The sequence below is a fragment of the Gouania willdenowi genome, chromosome 17 (assembly GCF_900634775.1).
Source record: "Gouania willdenowi chromosome 17, fGouWil2.1, whole genome shotgun sequence".
In the NCBI taxonomy this organism is placed as follows: domain Eukaryota; kingdom Metazoa; phylum Chordata; class Actinopteri; order Blenniiformes; family Gobiesocidae; genus Gouania; species Gouania willdenowi.
The window spans coordinates 22,260,900-22,287,823 of NC_041060.1; the positions used below are offsets into that span (position 1 = coordinate 22,260,900).

At 38.5% G+C, this 26,924-nt stretch overlaps 3 protein-coding genes and 1 long non-coding RNA gene across 4 annotated transcripts; 1 reads left to right on the forward strand and 3 right to left on the reverse strand.

Annotated features, from left to right (window-relative positions):
• Positions 1–469: 469 nt before the first annotated feature.
• chmp5a (charged multivesicular body protein 5a) lies at positions 470–15,210 on the reverse strand. Its single transcript, XM_028473159.1, has 8 exons — positions 15,035–15,210; positions 8,456–8,560; positions 7,537–7,583; positions 6,116–6,209; positions 5,913–5,984; positions 4,294–4,402; positions 2,448–2,563; positions 470–858 (listed from the first exon to the last, which is right to left on the reverse strand). The coding sequence occupies exons 1-8, from the start codon at positions 15,101–15,103 to the stop codon at positions 808–810; spliced, it is 663 nt and encodes a 220-aa protein (XP_028328960.1). The 5' UTR covers positions 15,104–15,210; the 3' UTR covers positions 470–807.
• LOC114479473 (uncharacterized) lies at positions 9,101–9,806 on the forward strand. Its single transcript, XR_003675996.1, has 2 exons — positions 9,101–9,288; positions 9,414–9,806. It is a non-coding gene; the product is annotated as an uncharacterized LOC114479473 (long non-coding RNA).
• Positions 10,052–14,434, reverse strand: LOC114479471 (zinc finger BED domain-containing protein 4-like). The gene is made up of 2 exons (XM_028473158.1): positions 11,314–14,434; positions 10,052–11,109 (listed from the first exon to the last, which is right to left on the reverse strand). The coding sequence occupies exons 1-2, from the start codon at positions 12,555–12,557 to the stop codon at positions 10,431–10,433; spliced, it is 1,923 nt and encodes a 640-aa protein (XP_028328959.1). The 5' UTR covers positions 12,558–14,434; the 3' UTR covers positions 10,052–10,430.
• Positions 15,211–19,344: 4,134 nt separating the features above from the next.
• On the reverse strand, positions 19,345–26,001 carry oprk1 (opioid receptor, kappa 1). Its single transcript, XM_028472632.1, has 3 exons — positions 25,561–26,001; positions 22,288–22,640; positions 19,345–20,421 (listed from the first exon to the last, which is right to left on the reverse strand). Exons 1-3 carry the CDS (start codon positions 25,779–25,781, stop codon positions 19,892–19,894), a joined length of 1,104 nt encoding a protein of 367 aa, XP_028328433.1. The 5' UTR covers positions 25,782–26,001; the 3' UTR covers positions 19,345–19,891.
• Between the last annotated feature and the right edge of the window lie 923 nt (positions 26,002–26,924).

Sequence of the window (26,924 nt, forward strand, 5' to 3'; positions counted from 1 at the left end):
GATTCAAAAAGACATTTATGACATTATTTAGTATCAAAGTTGTATTATTCAGCTTTAGATTGATCATCTATAGTGCATCCTTGTCCAGGGATGGGTTGGTATATGTTTTTGGCATTTTTGTCATAATAACACCTACTGCAATATTAATTAGCAAAATCATTACAATTCATCATTTCCTTTAAAGCACCTGAGGGCCGGTATAAATAAACAGAATTTGAATGATTTTCACTACTGTGTTATATATAGGGGTGTACCGATCCGATATCGGTCCGAAAAAATACATTTTTTTTTTCTAAATGTATGATTCATGCTGATTGGCCGATACCAATCCGATAATCATCGGATTGGTATCGGCCAATACGCAAGGCTGGAATATCGGAATCATATTGGAAATGAAAAACTTGTATCGGGACATCGTTATAGTTATATTGATAGATTATAAAAAAAAAATACAACAGAAATGACAATATTTATAGAGGGAAAAATAAAACTGGTTTATTTTGATAGCGTTCAGCAGTAATGTAGATGTTCTGATCAGATTGAAGAAGACACTGCACAGAACCACCACAAACAAGGAATAAATTAAGACGGGTAACATGAGTGTTTGAAATGCGATAAAGGTGGAGAGGAGGTTACAAGGCCACATGGCGGCACGGTGGTAGTAGTAACAATAAAAAACTCAACCTCAGGACAGCTTTAAAATCCCACTGTTATCAGGTCAAAGCAGGTTCTGCCACGTACAAACGTTACTCTATGTAGAAAAAGTGTTTTCATGTTGGAGTGCAGTGGTGTTCACGCGTTGCTCGTTTAGGTGGCGGGAATCTGCGGCAAGCCAAACTCATCCACCAGCACGCCATCCTGAAAACAACAGGAGACGCACATCTGTAAGGTCAACTTTATAGATCGTTTCTTAAAAAGTATAGCAATACTGATCTTCCAGTTAGTGATCTTTGTTATAAAGTGGATCGTCGTGGCCCCATTTTGATATCTAGGACATTTGGCCCCCCCTAAACACATTTCTTTCCCAGAATGAATTGTTTGTTATACTGCATCACAAATACAGAGCAGCCAGGATTAGTGACAAGTTGTGCCAGTTCAGATTTTATTTTAAACAGGGTTGCCACACTTTTTTCACAATTATTGTTCAAAACTTTTCCCAAAAAATTTGACCAAAAATCCACCACTTAGTTTTGAACCGCTAACATCTATTCAAGACCATTAAAGTGCAAAAAACACCCATTTTGCAATATTTTTTAAATAATGATGCATCACCTATTGAATGTATTAAACAACAACTAACTAAGTGCTACCATGTTTAATTAGGCAATTATAAGATTACAATTTCAATTTGCAGACACATTTATTAATAGTAATAGTAAAGGTTGGATTTTAAACATTAAAATAAAATAGGCTATATTTCCAAAACAGGTAAATTACTCCATGACTTTTCAAGACTGGGAATTTTTTTCTCAAATTCCATAACTTTTCCAGAATTTTCATGACCATGAGGACCCTGTTTCATTATTATTAATTAGGGCCCGAGCACAACCCTATCGTAATGCACCTTGTTTTTATTATTATTTTTCTTATAGAGGAAAGAATTGCATTTTTGATGGCCTAAACACGTTCAAAAACTCATAAAAACTTCTACAAAATGCTGCAGAATTCTGACATCGACCATGGCTCAAGTGGGAGAGGGTCGTCTTCTGATCGAGAGGTTGGGTGTTCGATCCCAGTACCTGACTATGTGTCGAAGTGTCCTTGGGCAAGGCACTGAACCCTAAGTTGCTCCCAGTGGTCGATTAGCACCTTGCATGGCAGTTCTGTCCCATTGGTGTGTGAATGTGAGAGTGATTGGGTGAATGAGCTGATATGTAAAGCGCTTTGGGACTGCTTCAGTGTGGTTATAAAGCACTATATGAATCAAGTCCATTTACCATTTACCATCATCACTGCAGTGTACTGAAGTAATAGTTCTTCAGTACACTGAGGATTTCCCTAAACTGGATAAGTACTGCTATTTCTTTCTACCACACTACCACAACAGGGTTCTCACCAGGTTTTTTTTCACAGCATATGAGGATGGCTTATGGTAGTTATTAAGAGTTTGCCAAAAATATTAGTTATGGTTTAACCCAACCGTCATTCATAGTCATAGCGCCACCTATTGGTAAAAGGTCAGCTACATTCAACACTTGAACATTTCTGTCACACCCAGACATGCAACACACCTCAACGTGCGCCACATCCCGACATGTGTGTAGCTGCGAGGGCCCGTTCAACGCTGCTTGCAGCTTTAATTAGATTTATATTTGACGAAGTGAAAGTATAGAAAACAGTTGTTTTTTTAATCAATTATCGTACTAGACATTTCAAGCGCCCCACGTTGAAAAACAAAGCTGGTATTTGCTCAAAGCGCTGCTGCTGCTGCTCACTGTCACTGGTACCTTGTTGGTCTTGCTGTCACTGGGGATTCCTTCTGGAATCGATGGAGCAGACGAGGCCTCGTCCAGGTAGGAGCTGTCATCGTCCAGCAGCAGCTCATCACCCAAAGCATCCAGTTCTGAAAGCAGCAAGTACACGATTAGCCGTTATTAACACAATTTATTTGTGTTTGATGCAGTTTTTGTCACAAATACCCATTTTCACAATTAATTGTAATATTAAACTTTATGATTAATGAATCCTAACGTTTCCTTGTCGATTTTTATTTAACATAACAAGGAATTGGAAGAAAATTGTTCATTTGCCATTAATCCTGTGCGACACCGCATTAATATAACTTTGTGTAAAGCTGAAAATGTCGGTAGGGCAGAAGCAGTTTTAATGTTTGTATGCAAACATGACTGACGTATAGTGTTATTTAGTCATCAAACACCCCTGTATTAGAAAAAGTGATGTAATCTTCTAAAGGCCCTCAGTCAGTGAACGTTTTACATTACCACCTTTTGCTTTCTACCACCTGTATTGAGCAGAAAGCAGTAAAAGCACTTCCACATATTACTAATTTATTTGTGGCAATGTAATCTAAAAATTAAATGACCAAAATTATAGATACAAATTTATATCTATTAACATACTATTCGACAAACTAATTATTAAAATGATTTTAATATCTTAAATATTTAGTTACCATGATGATTAATATTTGGTCCTATAAACATTTAAATATTTACAGAAAATCAATTATATTTAATCAACTGGAATCAAAGTGCTGAATTAATTATACATGACTTAACATGATTTCTTTTTTATTTTTCAGACAAAGAGTAAAGTGATTCACTTGACACCATTTTTGTTCTAGTTTGTTCACGGTATTCCCCGTGACATCACCTCACTCTGCGAGACATCCAATTTAGGCCGGATTCAGTTTTTTGTGTAACATCCACCATTATTTCACTGGAGCTTTCAGTCCATGAAAACACCAGAAATGTGCTGGGAAGTCACTTTAGCAGAGATTTTGGGGCAAACAGAAGAAATCAGGAAAAGAATGAAGTGAAAAACATCAGTCCATGAAAAACAGGCAGATTTGGACAGAAACCGTCCTATTGATCTGTTGATGCCATTGATCTGAGATATTGCAGCAACAGAGTCTGTCGATCAGTCCATCAGCACCATTTGAAGATGATCTACTGACCATCATCCAGCAGGCCTGAGCTGCAGAGCAACGCTTGTCAAGCACACTCTCATTTGTGAACAACAATGTGCCATCACTGCATAAATTGCGGAGCTGCTCAGCTGATTCTGGCCTGATCCTCCTGCCATCAACGCGACGTGAGAGTTTTACGGTCAAAACATGGAGAAAAAGACAGGTCATTGGAGCGGTGCATCCGGAACGACATCCATGGATCTCCGTGCACAGCATTCAGTAGCTGTTAATATTGACTATTTTTTTATTTAAATTATGTTCTTGTCCTAGACATTTACTGCAGCTGATCTTTGCGTGTGTGTTTGCACCTGTTTGTCAGTCGTACTATTTTCCGGTGCTAAAACAATCACTGCAAACAGTTGCAGTTTTTATGCGCCCACTCCATTAATTTATTTGCATGTCCTCCTCCCATTTTTTTGCTTCCCTTATGAGATCCGCCTACTTTAAATATTCACCAGAGGGAAATGCGCTAAATGGATTATAGGCGCATTGTGACGAGGAGAAGACGCGCAGTCCTGACTCCCTGGGATTCGTACCCCTTATTAGTGCACGGAGTGACGTTTGCACACATTTTAATACCCGTAAACCTTTAGTGAATCCGCCCCTAAACGCACACAGGATAAAACACAGGTTAAATAAATTACCTGCTTGAAGATCATCGTCGTCGACCTCTGGAGTGCCGTAGCTGCGGCTCAAAGCTTCCTGGACCTCGTTAGCGTCTTCCATCATGTCCTCCAGCTGGTCCTGTAAATCCTGTACACAACAAACAATACACTTCAGAGGACGGCATCGCAATTATTCCTCATCTTAGGTAAGGCTGCTCAGAATATAACATGGTCACGAGCAGTGACGTGCAGTCAGGGTAGGCAAGGTAGGCAGTGCCTACCCAAGGGTGAATTGATATTTTGATTATTTGTTTTAATTATAATATAATTATAAATTACTTGTTTTTCAATTTCCTACAGTACCTATACATTTGAAAGTGTCAGCATTTTGTGCTTTTCAAAGCCCAAATGACTAAACATCGCTATTTCCTGGTATAGCAGAGACACTGCACAAGTCTCACTCCGCTGAAAGGCAGGAGGAGGCCACACCCTCTCCCAAAAGCACATTGCTGCTCTGCCTCTGTTTCCATAGCATGTTTGCGCATACGCAGTTTGTTTCCCAAGATGAAAACCATTTACGTAAAAAGTCAGCTCTCTATGCTGCCTTTGGACGTATCCGTACTATGCTAAATGCTATACGTAAGTTCACAGTGCATTAGTGAATTGATACAATGTGGCTGCTGCTGCTACGTTCTCTAGCTAGCGGGCGGGATAACACTATAGTCACGATGAGAGACGATAGAGAAATTTTCTTTTGAGGAAAAACCACAGCTTTTAAAAGATGGGAGACCAACACCTGAGCTACCAGAACTTCAGAAAAGGTAAAGTCAGAAAATGTTGGTACATTCTACAGTGAATTTTGTGGATGAGCCTCACTGAGGCTGTTCCGAGTTGTTGTTGTTGTCACTTTCTCCGTGTTTCTGTTTCCAACACAAACAACAAATGTGCTGCCGTGTCATGCGATATATCTTGTTGGGAGAGTATGGAGGCTATATTAAATAATTGTTTATGTTTCTTTAATGGTATTTTACGATCTTGATTTTGTTAGATGGCTAAATGCTTGTTCATGTAGATCTTGTTGGGTTTTTTCTTTCTTATTATGAATTTTATATTTTGATAAGCACATTGAGATGACTTTGTTGTAAATTGCGCTATACAAATAAAGTTGAATTGAACTGAATTAACACTTTCCAGCAAAAACATATGGAATTGTCATTGGTGTTGACATTGGTGGTCTCGATTTGCAACGCCCTGCCTTCCCAACTCTAGTGCTCACGGCACATCAAACCATAACACTAAAAAGTTATTAAGCAGGGAGAAAAACATATTCTAAATTTAATTTTTTTTTGTTGATTAAAGTACGCGGAAGAGAACGCTGACTCACTCCAAACTCCATTCACACAATGGTTGGAACAAAGTTTCTCTGACCTCTATAGTACACATTAAACCAAAAGAAGTGCCTGTATTCAAAGTGGAAATCATCCTCTGCTGCTTTGATCCTGCAGGCTGGATATCAGATCAATCCAAAGCCAATGATTGGATGAACTCATGCTGTCGCACATTTTCATTTTGTAACAATATCATCAGGTTAGAAATCAGTAACAAATACTGTAAAGTGTAAACGATTACAGTGTTTTGTGTGAACACAGATAACATACATCAATCTGATCGATTTTGACGTCCTTGTAAGCCCTCTTCATCTCTTTGGCTCCGATCTTCATGGCATCCACCTGAGAACAGGAAGAGGAGTTTATTCAGTCAAACACACATGAACAGATCTGTGTGTGCCTGAAAGTGAGCAGGAAGCCCAGACAACAAAAAGTTCATCCTCCTGTGGAATCACGTGCTGTGCGTCTCTTACGGTGGTCTTGGTGTCCTTCAGCGTCTGGATGGTGTAGTTAGCCTGCTCCATGTTAAAAGACTGCTGAGCTAGCTGCTCTCTCTGACCTTCATACCTGAGGACACAATGGGAACAAAGGAAGCACTGGTGACACTGGTTCTGCTCAATGAGTAGAAATACTGCAAATATTCTAGACGTATTTGGGTAGACTAGGAATTAGAAAAGAGGAGAAAAGCCTTTTCTCTGTGTGTCAATAACGTAGGAGTGTTCATCTCACATGATTACAGCTGAGATCCCATCAGAGAGAGAGAGAGAGAGAGAGAGAGAGCCAAACCTCCACAGCTTTGTTACAGAGGAACATTCCACTCATTCTGAGACACACTTTATTCCCATAGAACATGATGGTATGCCTCAGTAGAACTGGTGACTGTTACCTGATTGTGCTCAGCAGTACGGTGCACATTTTAGAACATCCTCAGGTCTCAAAGTGAGGTATGACATGACCTCGGGCTTCAAAATAAAAGTCATCAGACTCAATGGCCTCAGGCCGTAAAACAACTTACCATACCAGGTCGAGCTAGCTTGGCTTAATATAGATATATCAACGTATTGTTTGATGAATAAATACATAATTAAATTGAATGATATATCTTAACCTTTAAAAATATATAGAACATAACAGCTTTCAACTTACTCTCGTATGCAAAGCAGCACATATTGAGGACATCATGTATATTTCTAGTTTCTTCAAAATACGTCATGTCGTGCTTTACGTCCTAAGGGCTATATTACGTTAAGGTTTCATTTAATCAGACAACTGTTCCTCAGGAAATCCTTCTTGATCTCCTGACATGTTTCGAATGTTAACTGCCAGCACATATCCTCATCAGAGGAGTTCTGCTGATCGCCTTCGATGCTTCCTTTGAAGTTTCCTTGACTTCTGTGAAATACTTCCAGCAATAATCATTTTTTCATTTATTCAGACAACAGTTGTCTAAATAAATGAAACCTTAACATATAATTCAATAAGAAAAATAATAATAATCTTGCTGGGCCTGAGGTTGTTGAGTCTGATGACTTATTTTGAAGCCTTAGGCCAGCGTTTGATTTGACAAGTGACGCCGTTTCATATGACAAAGGTTAAGCTGAGATATGACTCCGTTTGGTCTGACAGAGGTTTTCCTGAAACCTGATACCTCATTCTGAGACCTGAGGATGTCCTAAAATGTAGACCGTACAACAGACAGTCATTACTTAAAATGGACACCAGTTTCATAAAAAAAATTAAATAAATAAATAAATCACTGAATCTAACCTGCTCACTTTGTTTTATTCCAAAATGTTGCACAGTGTAAACCATAACCCCTCCCTTATTGTAAAACATCATTAAATTCACTTAAACAGTCATTAGTGTTGATAAATGATAAATGAGCAGGACTCACATCCTCTTCTGCTTCAGGACTCTTAAGGCCTTCTGCTTCACCATGTTCTGGATTTAAAATACAACAAATGTAGAAAAACTCAGCTGTACTTGTCGTCTTGTTGTGTCGAATACACACATAGCACATAGCAAACATAGCAGTGCTAACACACATAGCTAACATAGCACATAGCTAACACAGCACATAGCAAACATAGCAGTGCTAACACACATAGCTAACACAGCACATAGCTAACACAGCACATAGCAAACATAGCAGTGCTAACACTCATAGCTAACATAGCCCATAGCTAACATAGCCCATAGCAAACATAGCACATAGCTAACAGAGCACATAGCTAACACACATAGCTAACATAGCACATGACTAAAACACAAAGCTAACATGGGACATAGCTAACACACATAGCTAATATGAGACGTAGCTAACATAGCACATAACTAACACACATAGCTAATATGGGACATAGCTGACATACATAGTACATAGCTAACATGGGACATAGCTAACACACATAGCTAACATGGGACATAGCTAACATAGCACATATCTAACATGGAACATAGCTAACATAGCACATAGCTAACATAGTACATAGCTATTATGGGACATAGCTAACACACAGAGCTAACATGGAACATAGTTAACACACATAACAAACATGGGACATAGCTAACACACATAGCTAACATGAGACATAGCTAACAAAGCACATAGCACATAGCTAACACACATAAGTAACATGAGACATAGCTCACAGAGCACATAGCTAACACACATAGCTAACATGGGACATAGCTAACAAAGCACATAGCACATAGCTAACACACATAAGTAACATGAGACATAGCTAACAGAGCACATAGCTAACACACATAGCTAACACACATAGCTAACATAGCACAGTGCTGCCGCCTACCTTAGAGGGTCCATCTCTCATCTTTTTCATCTGATCTTTGTACTTGAGGAGCTCAGCATCAAGCCTGCCGATCTTCTTGTCGATGGACTCCGCTCTCCCATCTACCTATAATGGTCAAAAGACGGTTCAGACATACATTGGCAGGTTTTTCAAAGTGTGGTTGGCAGACCGCTGGTGCTTTGTGAAGTAATATTGGGATTCTTCACCAATATTTTTATTGTCAAATAAAGGTAAAATTAAATAAATAGAAAAGTATGTCAATCGCATTTGTCTTGAATTAAGGAATTGGTTATTCCAGGGAAGTCAATTGTTATTTGACCTCAAGGGCCACATACAGCCGTGCCATATAATCTTCAGTGGGCCAAACCCGTAAAAAAAATGATCTATGCATAAACAGAACTCCAAATGTATGTCTTTGTTTACAGAGCAAAATGTTTTGATTTGTTATTAAGATATTGACATTTATCAAACTATTCTTTTACACAAATTGGAAAAAACCTAGAAATTTAATAAAGTAACTTCAATAGAACTTACAGACCAGAGGTTTTCTGCTTTTGTTTATTTAACCAAGCAAAAGAAGATTAACAACTAAAGACACAACAGTTAGTTTTATTACTTGCTCATATCTGGCGGGCCCAATTTAGTGATGGGAAAACCGGTTCTTTCCTCTGATTCGATTCTTTAACTCTCGAACATTAAATTGAACGAGTCCCGAACGAATCATTTCGTTCATTTGTACAGCAGATGGCGCTGAAGCCTGCACAATGCAGAACTCATACCGCCGACGTGTTTTCTCCAACTATAAATACTGTAGACAAGATGGTTTGCTTCAGGTGACAAAGTATAACACACAAAATGCCATAAGCTATTCAAGCCATTTGAAAACCCAGGAAAGCTAACACACACCACAATAATGTAACTTGTGTCCTGTATCCTCTCTGTTATCATTGTTTAACAGCACGGCAGTCTGGGTAACTGTCACGTGACAGTGAAAACAGACCAATCAGAGAGAAGTAATGCTGCTGGCGCAGAGCTCAGCCTGAGCCAGAGCTGTGAACCGATGAACGATGAACGAGAAAGACCCGGTCAGCCCGCGAGTCATGTGACAAAGGAACCAGTTGGACGAACGAGAACGAAGTACTGAGCTGTGAACGATGAACGAGAAAGACCCGGTCAGCCCGCGAGTCAGACTCGTGACAAATGAACGAGTTGGATGAACGAGAACAAGTACTGCTCTGCTCCACAGCCTGAGCAGACAGAGACCCTTTCGGCTGAGCAGTCGATCACATGACAGCTGGGGAGAGGACAGCGAATGTAAAACTAATTTTGACAATTAATGATACAATTAAAACAAAAAATAATAGTTGATGAGTTGCCTATGTTTACATGGTGCATTTATTGTGTCCAAAAAGTGACATTATTATTATTACTATTATTGTTATTTTTATTGTGTTTGTTGTTATCATTGTTATGTTTGATTATTTTGTGGCAGAGTATAACACAATAAATATGCTGATATAATTTTCGAAAATATTTATTTTTAAAGAGACTTATATATAAAACACACTTTACATTATATACACAACACTACACACATCTAAGAGACAAAAATAAAGTTAAATAGAAAAAGTTAAAGAATAAAATTAAATAAAAACCAAACCAACAATATTGCACAATTAAAAGTGACACATGTGTATTATATACACAACATACACATCTAAGAGTAAGAGACATAAAGTTAAATAGAAAAAGTTAAATAAGAATAAAATTAAATAAAAACCAAACCAAACCAACAATATTGCACAATTAAAAGTGACACATGTATATTACATACACAACACTATACACATCTAAGAGACATAAATAAAGTTAAATAGAAAAAGTTAAATAAGAATAAAATTAAATAAAAACCAAACCAAACCAAACCAACAATATTGCACAATTAAAAGTGACACATGTATATTAAAGGCCAGCTTTAAGGCAAGTTGGCATTTAGAAACACAAGCTGGCGGACCTTGGAGGGGCTGAGCCTGTTCCGTCTGTCTGTGATTATCTGCCCAGTCTTTGAGAAAACTCTCTCAGAGGGCACAGATGTGGCCACAATGCACAGTCTAGTTTTCATCACCTCACACAGAGTTTTGAATACGGGCGAGCACATCCTCCACCATGCCAGAGGATCTGATGAGCGGGATAGGAGTGGCTCTGCCAAGTAGGCCCGCATCTCCATCATGGCAGCAGTTGAGGTGCTCGATGTGGCAGAATCTGAGGAAGTGGAAGCCCTGGTGCTTGCAACCCTCTCATCGAAGTCTTCCCAAAACATGGCCCCTGTGCTGGCAGCCACAGAGGGATTTTGAGACTCCTCCTCCTCACTGTGACTGGGGTGGTTGTGTGCTGCAGCAGCTGTGATTCTCTTCACAGTGTCCTCTGCAGCCTTGCTGTTAACAAAAGCTTGCTTTTTGAACCTTGGGTCCAAACAAGTTGCATCAGCAAGCTTCTCAATGTGCTCCACCTTGCTGAACCTCTTCTGCATTTCAGACATCAGGCTGTCCACCAGTTTTTTAATAGGTTCATGGACTGACGGGCTTCTTTGATGGCGAGCAACAATCCTCTGAAGACCTCTTGCCATCAGAATCACTTTGGAGGCAGTCACAAACCTACAGACAGAGTTCAATTATTCATATTTTGTTCTCAAAAGCAGTTATAACAGTGTACTATCACAGATCAATGTCATGTGTCTTTGTTAACAGTAAGGATACAGTTAAAATCCATCACTAACTATATATATATTTTTAAATATGAAGTTTGTGCTTATTAAAAGTGAGTTAGTTTAATATAAATGAATTACTTTAACTACATACCTCTCAGCGCTCACTTCAACGGTGACCTCCTCAAAAGGTTTGAGGATGTCCGCTGTTTCCTGAGCAATTTCCCATTCCTCTGTGGACAGTGTGGATAGGGGTGCATTGATAAGTGCCAGGGTGGAGATGACTGGATCCTTGACATCAATGAACCTTTTCACCATATAAAATGTGGAATTCCACCTTGTAACCACATCCTGCTTCAAGCGCAGCTGCTCCTGGCCCATCTGTTGCTGTGTGGCCTTCAGCTTGTCTGAAGCAACTGTGCTTCTGTGGAAGTATTCCACCACAGCTTTTATTTTATGAACTGTACCCTGAACCTCTCTAAGTGCAGCTCTCACAACAAGATTTAAAACATGAGCAAAGCATGGTATGTGGTCCCAGTGCAGGTGGTCTCTCAGGGCTGCCACAATGTTGCTGGCATTGTCTGTGACACAAGCTACAACTTTGTCACTGACACCCCATTCATCTGCAACTCTCTTCAACTCACTTGCCAGGTGAGCAGAAGTGTGTCTGTCTGTCAAGACAAAACAGTCCAGGAGATGGGATGTCATTGCAAAATCCTGTACATAGTGGCAGGTCACAGACATGTAGCTTGTGGTTGTTACAGATGTCCAGCAGTCAGTTGTGAGGCATACAGCAGGAGCATTCTTGATTTTCTCCAACAACTCAGCTCTTATCTTTCCATACATCTTTGGCAGTAGAGTTTGAGAAAGTGTTTTCCTGCTTGGCAGAGTGTATGAAGGGTCCAGGGTCTTTGTGAATTCTTTGAAGCCTTTGTCCTCAACGATGGAGAATGGTTGATAGTCAGAAGCTATCATTTTAACCAGTGCTTCATCCAGTTTGCTCTGCCTGAGTGGATCCATTGGCCTTGTAATGTAAGTGCCCATATGTGTTTGTTGTGGCCTCCGTGGTCTAACTGCTGTTTGGGTGGTGGTGGTGGGTGCTGCTGGTGTACTGGATATTGCAGAAGCTGTAGCCAGTGTTGCAGCAGCAGTGATTTGAGGTCCAGATAAAGTGCTACTGGTGGAGATATTTGCAGCTGCTGCAGTGGCTCCATCGTCACTCTCCCCCCTCACTTGTGCTAACTGCACAGTTGGATGTGCCGTTTTAAGGTGTCTTCTCAAATTTGAAGTGCTTCCTCCTTGGGTTGATAAAATCCTTTTGCAAATATTGCATTTGGATTTAGTGGCTGAAACCTCACTGAAATGGTTCCAAATGTCACTCCTTTTCCTTCCACTCATTTTTCTGACCTGCTCAGACCCCTGTTGTTTGTGTTCTGATTTTACCTGGCACTTAATGTAAATGTAGGTGATGGGTGGGGGGATGGGTAACTGCCCATCATGGAGCCTTGAATGACAGTAGCGCTCAATTTGTGGCCCAGAATCACGTCACTCCTAGTAGTTCACTCTGTGCGACATTAAAATGTGACGAGGTGAAAAAAGCTATATCATTAGAGTCAAACAATTGCCACTTTGCACACAATTTCATGCCAAACCCCATTTAGCTCAGGTAGTAGAAAAATGTATAAATAATTACGCCAACTTGTGACGTGAATTAGTTTCGCACAGTGGGAGTGGATGCGACACCGGCATGTGCCGTGACTATAACCGAGTGAACCCCCTGTTGCGCTGTGTGAAAGTGTGTACGACTAATTATGCTCTCAAGTGCTCTTAAACCAGTATGCAAATTTGGGCTATGTGAGCTGCTGATCAGAGGCTCTAAAGTTAACATTTAGTGAGAATTTGTGGTGCGTTTCCACCTCCTTTTCTCATCCGATGCAAACCCGTTATGTAGGCTATCAGACTGACAGCGATACTGCAGCAGCAGACGAGCAGAGCAATACACAGATTAATATAGCGCAGGTAGACTTATATAAAAAATAAAAAAATCTCATGAAATTGTGACTTTTTCTCCGGACATGTCACAGAACACAGACGTGTGCAGAAAGTTTTGAACATGAGCAAAAGCAGAGTGGGTAACCGGAGCTATTAAGTGCAGCCTAGATGTTTAACGTAATTAAAATTATATTATTCAAATAAAAAAGGTTAAAAGAACCGGAGACCGCTGATTAGTTATGATTTCATGAATGAATAACGTATTGTGGTATTTTACTATTGTGTGGCAAATAACACAAAGTTAACACGTTGATATAATTTTCGAAAGTATTTATTTACAAACACATTCATTATATAGGCTATACAATAACACAACAAGGACTGAAGACCACTATAATTATGATTTCGTGAATAAATAATCTATATCGGGTGTCACATGACAAATAAACTGTAGATATCAGACATCAATCATTTCCTTGTTCAGCTCTCAGTCAACAGCCCCCCAGCCCCGTAGCTGTCTGAGCCACAGCTGTCACGTGACGAATGAACGAAAGAGCAATCCGTCATGATCCGTATGAACGAATCGTGAACGAACCGAACGAACTGCAGTGCTTGCTGCTCACAGACAGCCTGTCTGTCACGTGACTAAAGAACTGGGACCTGAGAATGGATCCAGCTGAGTGAGTGGTGAACGAATCATTTCTGTTTCCTGTCTGCTGCTGACTGAGCTCATGCAGCTGCTGCCATGTGGCGAGAGAAGGTACTGCATGAAAATGAACGAATCGCTCCCTGAGAAGACTCGTTACTCCCGAGTCATATAAAAGATTAGTTCATTTTGAACGAATCGTTCACGAACGATACAACACTAGCCCAATTGGAGCCTCTGGCGGGGCGGTTCTGGCCTGCATACGACATGTTTGACACCCCTGGGTTAATCTATTATCCAGCAATTATTAATAGGCATTGGTTCTTTCGTTTTGATGTTGATGTGCAGCAAGTGCTCTTTTGTATTTATTAATTATCCTTTATTCATTATTTTAAATTAAATTTTTTTTTTAGAAAAAAGTCAAAGTATTGTCAAAGGTTGTTTTAGAACATGCTTTGATACTTTCCTTTTGAGACAACACGTAGGGATACATCAAAGCAATCACCTCTGAGGAAGACTGGCAGTTGACAGTCAAATCAAGATTAAATTTGATTGAATAAACAAAACCTTAACATGTTTCATAACATGGTAAAAAGGTGGTAGTTAAATCTTATTGTTAGGACTGTGTACAAATAGATTACAGTGCACAAATTGTTAGTAGATATATTATTTGAGTTATTTTTTTCAACATTATCTAAACAAGTGACAAGTACCTAAAATGGGAAGTTAATTCAGATAGGATTAAATACAGGGAAAAATAAGACTATATATTCAAATGAAGCTTAATATTTGTAATATTGTCATCGTTTGACCTTTTCTGTAATGACCTGGTATAATAACCTGATCAGAAATAACAGGAAGCATGTAAACACATGACCAGGCTGTAAACAAAGTAGATTGGGAGGGACAATACTAATAAACCTGTTGTTGTTTCACATTTGAAAACCTCTGACCCTTTATTGCGTAACATTTTTTTAATCACCCACATTGGCATTGAACAATGGTTATTGTTGAGCTGCGTTAGGAAAACATGATTTTAACTTTTATTTATAATCAAACAATATGTTAACCAATTTGTTAACAGGCAATAAACAGTGGTTATGTGTGTGTGTTTTACAGCAGACGGTGAGAATTGTCCAAACACTGGCTTCTGTTTATGTTGTCTCGTCATGCTAGCTCTGCTAAATCTCATAATAGAGCCACAAAAAGAACAAAAGCTCCGCCTGACAGTACTCACATTCCCAATACAGTCCGACAGGTTCGGAGGAGGATCTTTGGGTTTACCTCGGCCGAATATTCGGTTCATTTTTTCAGTCTTTTAACAATATTTCTGCGTTTATAAAGTACAAACAGTAACGGTGAAGCTTTTCTTCTCCCCCGGAAGTAACGGTCTTGCTGCAGAAGCAACCATTGGCTGGCGTCAAAGATGGGGACCAATCAGGATTCAGAATTGAATATGACCCGCCTCCCAGTGTTAAACCTGCAGAGGCTTTGTCTGTACGACAGTCATTCATCATCACTGACCACAGACAGACAGACAGACAGACAGACAGACAGACAGACAGACAGACAGACATTATGGATTACATCCTGATATGACTTGAGACTAATATTTCATGTGTATGGGGTGTGCTGAAATTAAAAACCCGGTCACTGTTTTATAGCCGACATATTTTGAACATTTTCGTCACATTTGAGACAATTCATGTAAAACAGCTTGTTCTATGTCATTGTTAAAAAAAATCTGTAAGATTTATTACCAAAAATAAATGTTGGGGGGGAAATTAACTAATAACTTCTACTTTGAGTGCTATTTAATTTAGCACATTTTTACTTGTACTTGAGTATTTTATGTATGACTTACTTGTACTTGAGTACAATTTCAATCACTGAGTAGGATATATTACACCGCTGCTTCAGACTCAAACCAGTACAGATTAAATGCCTGCTTTTGCCAATGTCAACCAATTTCCGATCTGCAACAAATGATTAGAGATTTTTTTTTTTTTTTTTTTATCGAGATGAAATCTTCTTTTGAGATGAGAGGCAATTATCAGGCCCTCTTCATGTAAAATGTCCTGCTCATTCACACGCACACACAGAAACAGACACTCAGAGGCAGTGGAGGAGAGTCCAGTGATGATGTCACGCAGCTTCATTAATGCAGAGCAACTGATTGACTTAATTTGCCACTTAAAGCTGAGAGTACTCCTGTAGTCTGTGCATCATTAGAGACATCAGAGTGCTGCCTTGTCTGTGGCCTTTGGGAAATGTCAGCTGTGCAGGAAAGAAAAGGTTGAGAATGTTGGCATTTCTCCATTATTGCTCAATGTAATCTCAGCCCTGCAGTGAAAATAACAGCAGAAATCACAGTATCTACAGAAATGCTTCAGTAAAATTTAGAATAAGCTTTATATTCTACCTAGTGAAACAGGGATTTACAGAAGCGTAGAGCTGCCACAAGGGAGAATATATTTTAGATCATTATATTGTACAAACTAAATAATTATATTGTACAAACATGATATTATATTTAACAACCATGATTGTTTATTTTACGAACAATGTAATTTTATTGTACAAACATGATATTAAATTGTACAAAGCTAGGGCTGGGCAAAAAAAAAAAGAGATTGATTTATCGAATTTGTAGATTTTGCAAATTCGAGTTTAAAAAAAAAAAAAATGATTTATTTTTTTTCTCCCACCAGTTTTCTCAGACTTTTTTGTGTTCCGTCCTTGTGGGTTACCGTAGCGCGATGTGATCCAGCCCCCTTTTTATTTACGCGTGTTTACCTTTTGAGTAGGCTATATGTATGCCGCAGGCATGTTTATCATTTTTTATTCGCGCTACGCTGAGATGCTAAGGGAAGAGTTTATTATATTTTTAATTGTAACGTTATATATTTCATTGAAGCTACTGTGACGTTGCTGTTGCACTTTTGCTTAAACCTGGTTTAAAGCTTGAAATTGTTGAATGACAGAGCCTCATTTACTTTTTATTTTGGGATTGTTCTATACATTTTAACTGTTGAGGACAATCACAGCAATAAAGTTGCTCTTTAGACAATATATCTGATGTATGCAGTCATTTTTAAGTGCATTGAAAAAAAACAAAAAAAACAAATCGAAAATCGAATCGAAACTCAAATTTTTCTTTAAAAAATCTGAGATTTTTTTTAAATTTTTTTTTGGCAAAATCGCCCAGCCCTAGTACAAACCTGACATTATATTGTACAAACATGTCATTATATTGTACGAACATGATATTATATTGTACAAACAATATACTGTACTTATATTGTACAATAAACTGTTTTCACATTTATACAGTATAAGGACATTGTTTGTACAATATAATACCATGTTTTACAACACAATTACATTGTTCAAACAATACAGTGATCCATTTGTACAAACAATAATCCCAATATTTTGTTTTAAATGAGTTTATTTCTGCCATCTATACTTCTAACAGTCGGAGGCAGTGATGTGGTGCTTGGGTTTTGTTTTGCAAGCACCGTACATTGTTTTCAGTGTAGCTACTGATATATAAAAAATATTTTTGATTGATTTCAGAAAGTTTTTTTTTTTTTTTTGTCAGTAATGAAAAAGCTTGTTCCTGAAATTTGATTCCACACCTTCCTGTGAAAGTATTACATTTTCATTTAACGAGACATTTTAGTAGTACATCTGCAAAGAGGGAGGAATCATACTAATAAGGGAAAATATTATAAGCAATACGTCTACATTTGGATAAGGTGCATATTAAACACGACATGAACACATTTTCTGTACGCGTCAATGGTTTGCTCCACAGTAGTATTTCAGTTTATTGAAGTTGATTAAAGAAGGTGAAACAGCATAGATTAATACCACTCAGTACGACGATATGAATAAATGTCTGAAAAGGTTGTCACGTTTACGTACACCATTAAAATCAAACACTGTATACGCACAGGTTATGTACAGATACATTTACAAACATGGTCGTTTAATGCAGAGAAAATGTTTCTAGTGTTAGAGTTCAGGGTTTCTCCACTGCTTTGATTAAAGAGAGTATTTACCCCAAGTTATCATGTTTACTAGAGTATAAGATAACCCTTTATTAGTCCCACAATGAGGAAAATACATCATTATTGCAACAGGACAGTTTCTATTATTGTTATTATTATAAATATATAATAAATACATAAATATATACTGTACATTAGAGTCAATTTAATTGACATTTTCTTAATGACTTTGACAATGTGTGTTGTAAGTCAAATAAAAATCCAAATAAAAAGTCTGTTCTTTTGACAAGAATGATTGAAAATATTTCACAATGTGGTCATTTATGGTTTTCCATTGTGAACGTTCAGCTCACTTCACATTGACTATAAGATTGTGGTTACCACCATGCAGATTGTGAGATGTAATATCCTGCAGTGGTTTCCCTATGGGTTTGCAGTATCATTAAAATAAACTCGTAAAAAAGAAAAAGTCTAGGACCACAGCTGTCTCCTTCAGCTTCCAGTCCAATCATCCATTAAATGAACTTTCTCACATCACTGATGATATTCACCCTTCTCCTCACTAAAGTAATGAATCTGAAAAGATTCAACACACAAGTCTGGTGTTTGTTGCTCATTAGACACTGTTTGAAGTGTTGATGCACAGATGCAATGTAAAGCTTGAGAGTGCTGCGGCCCTTTCTGATCCAATCCATTAGCAACCTCACAATTGTTGTTCATGACTACATCACAATACATCTCTTTCTCAGGTATAACAGTATGAGTGAGACCTGTGTCCTGTTTATGTTGTTGTTCAAATGTCTGGTCTGTTTTCTAGCCTTGCGTTGTCCTAACAGATCCCAGGTGCGCATGCTAAAATAAACAACAACTTTTTGCAAAATTTAGCCACAAACCACAGTAAAAAAAAAAAAAAAAACGTGTGAATTTTTTCATGTTACTTTTGACCAGATTTACAGCAATATTTGTGAAATGTGGGATATTTCTTTTCTCGTAAAAATACAACATCAATGTTAAATCTAAAAATGAATGTTAAATATAAATGTGAACTCTAACTTATTAATTTTAAATTTAAATGTTAAATCTAAATCTAAATGTTAAACATAAATATGAATGTTAAATATAAATGTGAAATATAAATCGCAATCTAAATGTTAAATCTAAATCCAAATGTTAAATAAAAATATGAATGTTAAATATAAATGTGAAATCTGAATGATAAATTTTAAATCTAAATGTTAAATCTATATCTAAATGTTAAATACAAATATGAATGTTAATTATGAATGTTAAATCTAAATGTAGCAGGTGAAACTAAATATTTAGCTAATATACAAATTCACCGAAAGTACCAACATAAAAGCTCATTTTGGTAAATTTGCATATTAGCTAAATATTTAGTTTTACGAGTGACATTTAGATTTAACGATTAGATTTAGATTTAACATTGACATTATATTTTCAAAAATTTTCAAAATACTACAAAAAGTTTCTGTTTAATTTAGCATGAACAACTTTCCAATTGGCGTCCCATATCAATGGAACCAGTAATGCTGTGGTACATAGTGAAGTGGTCTTGATGGGATTTCAGCTACAGTTGTGCTCATAAGTTTACAACTATATACAAAATCTATTCTTTAAATAAAGACAGGAGTGAAATGAAGACATCAATATAGGAAATGTAATGATTGAAAGAAACACCAATACGTCCTGGGTAAATGTTGAGTAATTTTGGACAGGGGAAACTTTTGAGCACAACTGTTGCGTTTACGTTCATAACTTTTTCTTCTACTGATTGATTAAGTTAGTGTTCAGGTGAATTACTGCCACCTACAGGACTAGAGTCTGGTTCAGAGACTTCCAAACTTCACCGATTCTTAAACCAGAACAGTGGGAGTCTTAGTGTAACAGAAACGTAGATTATAGAATCTCATGGGCCACAGATTTAGGTTCAACGCTGGCTGTAGCATTTGGTACTGTTGCTCTCTTCTAGCTCAAACAGCAGTGGTGATCTGTGTCAAACCTAGCTCCTGTGAGTCCTCCCAGCTCTGATTGGGCAGAGAGGACAAATCTACGGCTAGTCATACAGGTCTCGGCTGCCTCACGTCCCCACGTCCGTCAGTTTGACACGAGTGATTCCTCAGCGTGCTTCTTACTCGACTCAAACCCTGACCTTCACTTTTTCCTCCGCAGCAAAAGTCCCTGAAGCACCTTTTGAAGTTCTCGTCGAGGAACGCGTACAGGATGGGGTTGAGGCTGCTGTTGGTGTAGCCCAACGCCACACAGAAGAAATAAGCGGCCATGACAGCAGTGGTCTCGGACACGTGTGAGGACAGGGCTTTAACTAGGATGAAGATGTGGATGGGTGTCCAGCACACCACAAAGACGGCCACCACCACCAACACCAGCCGGGTGATCCGCCGCAGGTTCCTGTCCTTCTCACGGGAGCCCGACAGCAGACGCACGCTCTTCAGCCTCATCACCATCAGCGTGTAGCAGACAGAGATAATGATGACTGGAGCCACGAAGGCGAAGATGAAGACGCAGATCTTCATCAGGGTGTCCCAGTAGGCGTAAGGTTCTGGGAACTGTAGAGCACATTCAGTAGTTCCTGTTTGTTTGCAGAAACACATACAGGTATCTGTGAATGATTTTTTACATACTGTGATCACCTTCACACACCAAACCACGATGCTTGTTGAATTATGACACCTTTCTATTAGAAGCCACATGAACTTTCGGCAGTTTGGGCTAGAGTGCCTCATGTGTTGGACCAGAGGTCACCAACATGGTGTCCATGGGCACCAGGTTGCCCGCATGGACCATAATACTGTGTTCACACCAAATGCGTCTTCTGTGGCACTGGACGGGTCTGCGGCACGAAAAACGTCACGCAGGTTTCGCATGTTAAAAAAATGCCCCCATTTGATTCATATGCGCGTTTGAAGTGAAGCGACACATTCAACTCGGTGAGTTTCACTGCCTGTTGAAGCGAGGAGCTGGACTTAAACCATTAAACCAAACCTTCAACCATTTCTGACAAGAACACCGGTTCTTTACAGCAGACATTTTGAACTTGGGTCAGCATGAATGATCAGCAGTGGATCCTGGTTGCCTGTATTTACATTCACGGAGCTCTTCTTCTCTTCTTCATGGCGTCTATGAAACAGCAGAGTTGAACTGTCGCCCACTGCGGTCACAGATTTGTTTGGGTCACGGATCTTGTTTATCAAATTTCGGTAAACAAAAGAGGTTTACGTCGACTTTTTTAACTTTTACTGATTTTTAGAGCAACACAAAGCAGCACAAGTTGACATTTTGACTGAAAAATCTGCTGAATGATCCTGAATGCTTCACCTCCTATAGAACTCAAAAGACTAAAAGGGGTGATTTGAGTCATCAATGATGTCATTACAACATGGCGGCGCACAGGCTCTCAAACGGTAAAGTAGTCCCATTTTTAAAAGTTAATAAAAACAATATGGTGCAAATATAAAGCGTTTTGTTAGGCACAGATTTTCTAATAAGGACATTTAAAATGTTTTAGGCTACATTTGTAAAAACAACGCTTTAAATGCACTATACTTTACTGCATTGCACCACTATGTTGTTAATGACCTGTTTTTGTTTTTGATACTAACTTGCCTTTTATTATTTATGTAGCTGCTGAATACTGAAAGTATCTATCTATCTATCTATCTATCTATCTATCTATCTATCTATCTATCTATCTATCTATCTACCTACCTATCTATCTACCTACCTATCTATCTATCTATCTATCTATCTATATGTATCCGACTCCTATTCATTCAACATAATGGCCTGCCCTGTCAGATGAACTTTTCTATCCTCAAAATTAAAAAATAATTACAGAAATTAAAGCCTGGGAGTGTTTACTCTTTAAAAGCAATATTAATTAAAAGACATTTCATGTAAAACAAAGTGTTTGCCCTTGTGCATTTGTTCATGTTCAGTCTAGATTTGAACAAGTACGTGCTAATAACAAAACTCAAAGTTTATAGAAAATGCTGCAACCGTCGCTTTGAGCTTCATAACTTGAAGAGGTTTCGATGAAAGGATTCTTGGGATTATAAAAATACAAAAGATTCCAATTTTTTTCTGGTGATTCATGCAATAACTAATCTGACTCACTTCCTCCACTTGAAATGATGGTGACATTTTATAATGCATGAAGTAAAAGTTCTGGTTGTGAATGAAGGGTTTTATCTGACATGTCGGAGCTGTATTCACCGTACTTTGACAGTTTCTTTGTAAGATAGGATTTAATGTATTCCTTGAAGTCATACTTCTAGTACTGAACATCCTGTTCTGCATGTTGTGGCTGCTTCCAGTCAAGTACTTAAAATCGACTTCATATAATGGACTTTGAAGTAGATCCCTTCGATAAATGGGTCAAATGAGACTTGATCAGAGAAGGTGAGTGGCTTTTGAGGAAAGACAAGTACAAATGTACCGTTATTGGTATTGGTGCTGCCGAGGATCATGGCAGGGATTCCGGCGGCCGACGAAAGCACCCAGATGACAACGTTGATGATCTTAGCCTTGACGGGGGTACGGAAGTCTAAGGCCTTGACCGGGTGGCACACGGCGACGTAGCGATCGACGCTCATCATGGTCAGCGTGAAGATGCTGGTGAACATGTTGTAGTAGTCGATGGAGATGAAGACCTTGCAGGCCACCTCGCCGAACGGCCACGAGCTGAGGAGGTAGTCGGTGCTTTGGAAAGGCATGGTGGTGGTGACCAGAGCGTCGGCCACAGCCAGGTTAAAGATGTAGATGTTTGTGGCCGTTTTCATTTTGGTGTATCTGTGGATGTAAACGGCAACAAAATAAATTGTTAATTTAATTTACGGAATGCTCTCCTATCACACAATTCCAACGGAAAGTCCAAATTGTGAACTTAAAGCTGAGATCTGGAATTTCTGAGAATTCTTAGGTATGATATGATGTTTTTGAAATGGGAAAAATAAATACCTAACTAGTCTTTTACTATGGTCTACTGTGGTCATTCATATACTGTACATTAATGTTTATAAGTCCCTCCTTCCTCCTATAGACCCCTATACAAATGCAAACGATCGCCAACTGCACCCAGCCACTAGGCTTTGACTTCCTGTTTTTGAGACTGTCAATCAAAGTGAATGTGGAACTGTGCACGGAAACAGGGCCGCGCGTCACAACAGCAAACTTACCTGACCCATAGACCTATATCAATGCGAGCCAATACGACCTTGTTATGTTCCGCAATGCGCGTGCAGAAAAGTAGAGGCGTGGCTTCTGGTAGACTGCAGCGGCAGGGGGAGGAAGTGGAGCGGTTGAGGGCGGGACATGTTTTCACTCATTTTACCAATAAGCAGTGGTAATTAAATAGTGTTTCAGGATCTAATAAAGTAATAGAAATAAAAAAAAAATAAAAAAATAAAGTTTGCGGATGAAGGGTGATGATTTACACCCTGTTTCCTCAGTTTAGTGTTGATAATAATAATAATAATAATAATAATAATGCCTTCTACTGGTACACATAGGAAAGCCCTTAAACATGTGTATGGCATATGGCAAGCCGTTATAACCAATGGCTGAACTATCAGCACTGCAATTGTTGATATTGGAAATGGGAAAATACATTTTCACTAGTTATAATTGTTTTTTTTACATGTGGTGATTTAATTGTAGATATCTACAATTGTTAATTTTACTGTACATGCCAAAAAGAATGACTGACATACTGTATGTAATGAAATTAAAGATGAACATATCAACATGTCTAGATGTAATTTCTAATAGTGAAGACTATAAAACAGCTCATCATATACACACAGCTAAATATTTAAGAGAATAAAATCACCAATGACTGAGTGGACAGTAAGGAGTTCATCACTTAGTTTTAGTAGTTACTGTATGTGTGGGAAGAAGTTGATATTTAGTTGTGAAATGTAAGAGGAAATGCTATAAAGCTGCTTGGTTGCATTCACCATTTTTTATCAACAACTTTGGTGAACCTTTTGATCAATGGGAGAGTCCATATTCGACCATACCAATGGATGACCTGCAGTGATGCAAATGGCAACGAAAGTATCAGATTGTGAACACGAGTTTTAACTATGATGTTAATGTTTAAGAAAACGTTTTCCTATATTATTGGTAATATATTATAATTTGGGGCGACCAAGGCTCAGTGGTACAGTGGGATGCCGATTAACCGAAGGGTTGGAGTAGGGCTGGGCAAAAAAAATCGATTTAATCGATTTATTGCATTTGAAGACACATTTTTTTTTTTTTTTTCAGTTTTTTTTAAAAAAAAAAGTTTTTATTTATTGAATTTTTTTTTTTTTGCATTCCGTCCTTGTGGGTTACCGTAGCGTGATGTGATCCAGTCCCCTCTTTGTTTACATTTGTTTACTATTTGAGTAGGTTATTTGTGTGCCACAGGCATGTTTAATGTTTAATTCACACTATTCTGAGATGCTAAGGGAATAGTTTATCATTTTTTTAATTGTAATGTTGTACTTTTGCTTAAACCTGAGTTAAAGCTTGAAATTGTTGAATGACAGAAACTGTTGAATGACAGATATATTGTCAAAAGTTGCACTTTTGACAATATATCTGATGTTTGCAGTCATTTTTAAGTGCATTGAAAAAGAAAATCAAATCTAAACTCAAATTTTTCTTTAAACAATCAGGCAAAATCGCCCAGCCCTAGGTTGGGGGTTCAAATCCCGCTCTATCCAAGTCATTGTCGTTGTGTACTTGGGCAAGGTACTCTACCCAAATTGGTAGGCGCAAAATGGCAGCCACGCTTCTGTCAGTATGCCCCAGGGCAGCTGTGGCTACACTGTAGCTTACCATCACCGGTATGATTGTTGTGAATGAATAATAGTTTCTGTAATGCGCTTTGAGTTGTCTTGAAAAGAGCACTATACAAATCCAATCATTATTATTATGAAGGCAACAAAAACAAATCACTGAGTTTCTCTACTGGTGGGTCGTGGACACTACACCATTTCTACACGTGTGGACACATGTTCTATACAGGTATGCCTTGAACTCCCTAAAGTTTCCATTTTGAGTCTGGAAATAATCAATTTGAACCATAAGTGTAAATAAAAGAGAGGAACATGGTCACGACTCAATTTTAAAGAGTGACTGTGGGCCCTGGAGCCAGACCAGTTAAAAACCAGTGACTTAGATGGTGGGATTGTAATTATTTACCAGTACAAACAAAGTTATTGGAAATTGGTAGATGTTGCATAAACGGAAAACCAAAAAATCAATGCCGGAGAGAGAAAAACTGTATTTTCTTGACGTTAAGTGAATCTTCTCATATTATAAAACACAAAAATTCAGTAATATTAATAATAACATTTTTATATATCGCCTTATTTCGGTGCCTCAAAGGGCTCTACATGGCATTATTCTTTCACTCCACACTTAGTGGAGTATTCTGTTGGATTATTAAATCCTCTTCAAACAAAAGCTGTTTTATTTATGTATCTACTTTTAACTAATCATATTTTAGTTTCACAAGGCAAAAGCCTGCAACCCACAGATTGAAAACATATAGCTTATTGTGTGTCCATAGATCAACAATTACCCACAGGGCCGGGTTTTAACCCCCAAGTGGCCGGTTTTGGCCCACGCACTACATATTTGGCATGCTGCATGCAATAATAATAATAATAAAAAACTTTTTCAGATCAATATTTGATTACCAAACCAATCCACTCACCTGATGATGACATACATCACCAAACCGTTGCCCACCAAACCCACCACAAACACCACCGAGTACAGCGCCACGATGATGGGAATGATGGGCGACAAGGGCTCGGGCTCTGCGTCCCAGGTTCCGTTGTGGGTGAAGTTGAAGGCGTCAGTGGATAATCCGGGTTGAAGGGTGAAGTTGGGGTCCTGGTCTCTGTAGATGAGCTGCACACTGCTGCTGTCCATGCTGAGGATGCTACAGGGCGCACAGGGCGGACTCACCGAGCAACAGCTGATCCACGGGAAAGGAGGATTCTTCCTTTGGTGAGATGCTGTGTCATCTAGAGGGAGAAAATCATCCAGACCCTCCTCTGATTTACCTTTTTTTTTTTAACCCTTTGTATAAGTTCCTTTTTGTTTTGTTTTTGGTCAAAAGCAGCAGCTCACACTGTCACTGTGAACAAACGACAGGTTTGTCCTCTGCGCGCACTGCGTGTGCGCACTGGCACCAGGGGAGGCGTGAAGGCGCGAACCAAAATCAAACATCTTTTAAAGATTTGGACACAACTTCACGCACACTCAGCCAGCTACTGATTTGAACTTTTTTTTATAATCCAACACAGCTTTATTTGTAAGGCTCTTCAAACAGACACGTGCACCAACTAAAAAAATAAAATAATCAAAACTCTTGGCAACATTTTTAAAATTCCATACTGTTATTATTAGGGATGTCCCGATACAACTTTTTCACTTCCGATACAATACCCATATTGCAGCCTTGAGTATTGGCCGATACGATATCAAGTTCAAGTTCAATTTATTTGCCATTTGCGGTGAAAATTGCAAATGGCAAATATCGATCCGATACGATATCAGCATGACTCATACGTACTTTTAATACTTATTTTGTAGTGTGGAATGTTAGAAAAGGCTTGATCAAGTGATGTTACTCTAACAGAGAACAATAGTCAACAATTCAAGTTTACTTCAGTTATTTTTTTTACTGTCACTACATGGTGGGAACAACTGAGGGCGGAGACAAATACAACAAAAACATATCGGAGATTGTAGACGCAGTCCGATAAAATCCGATATTTGTATTCTGGCTGATATTGGACTGATATCCGATATCAATATCGCAATTATGCACTCTGCATTTGTGAATCTCAAAGTGCTAAAGGACAAATAAGTTCATTTAAAAAGGTGTCGTAAAAGTGCCATTAAATGTTTGATAAACATAAAAATATATATAGATATACACACCTCACGCAAGCACGGACACACACATCATGTATGGCGCAACTACAGAAACATGGATTAAATAATATATATGTTATTAATATTACTATTAAGCCAAAGCAACAACACAAGCAGTTACAATTAAAGCTG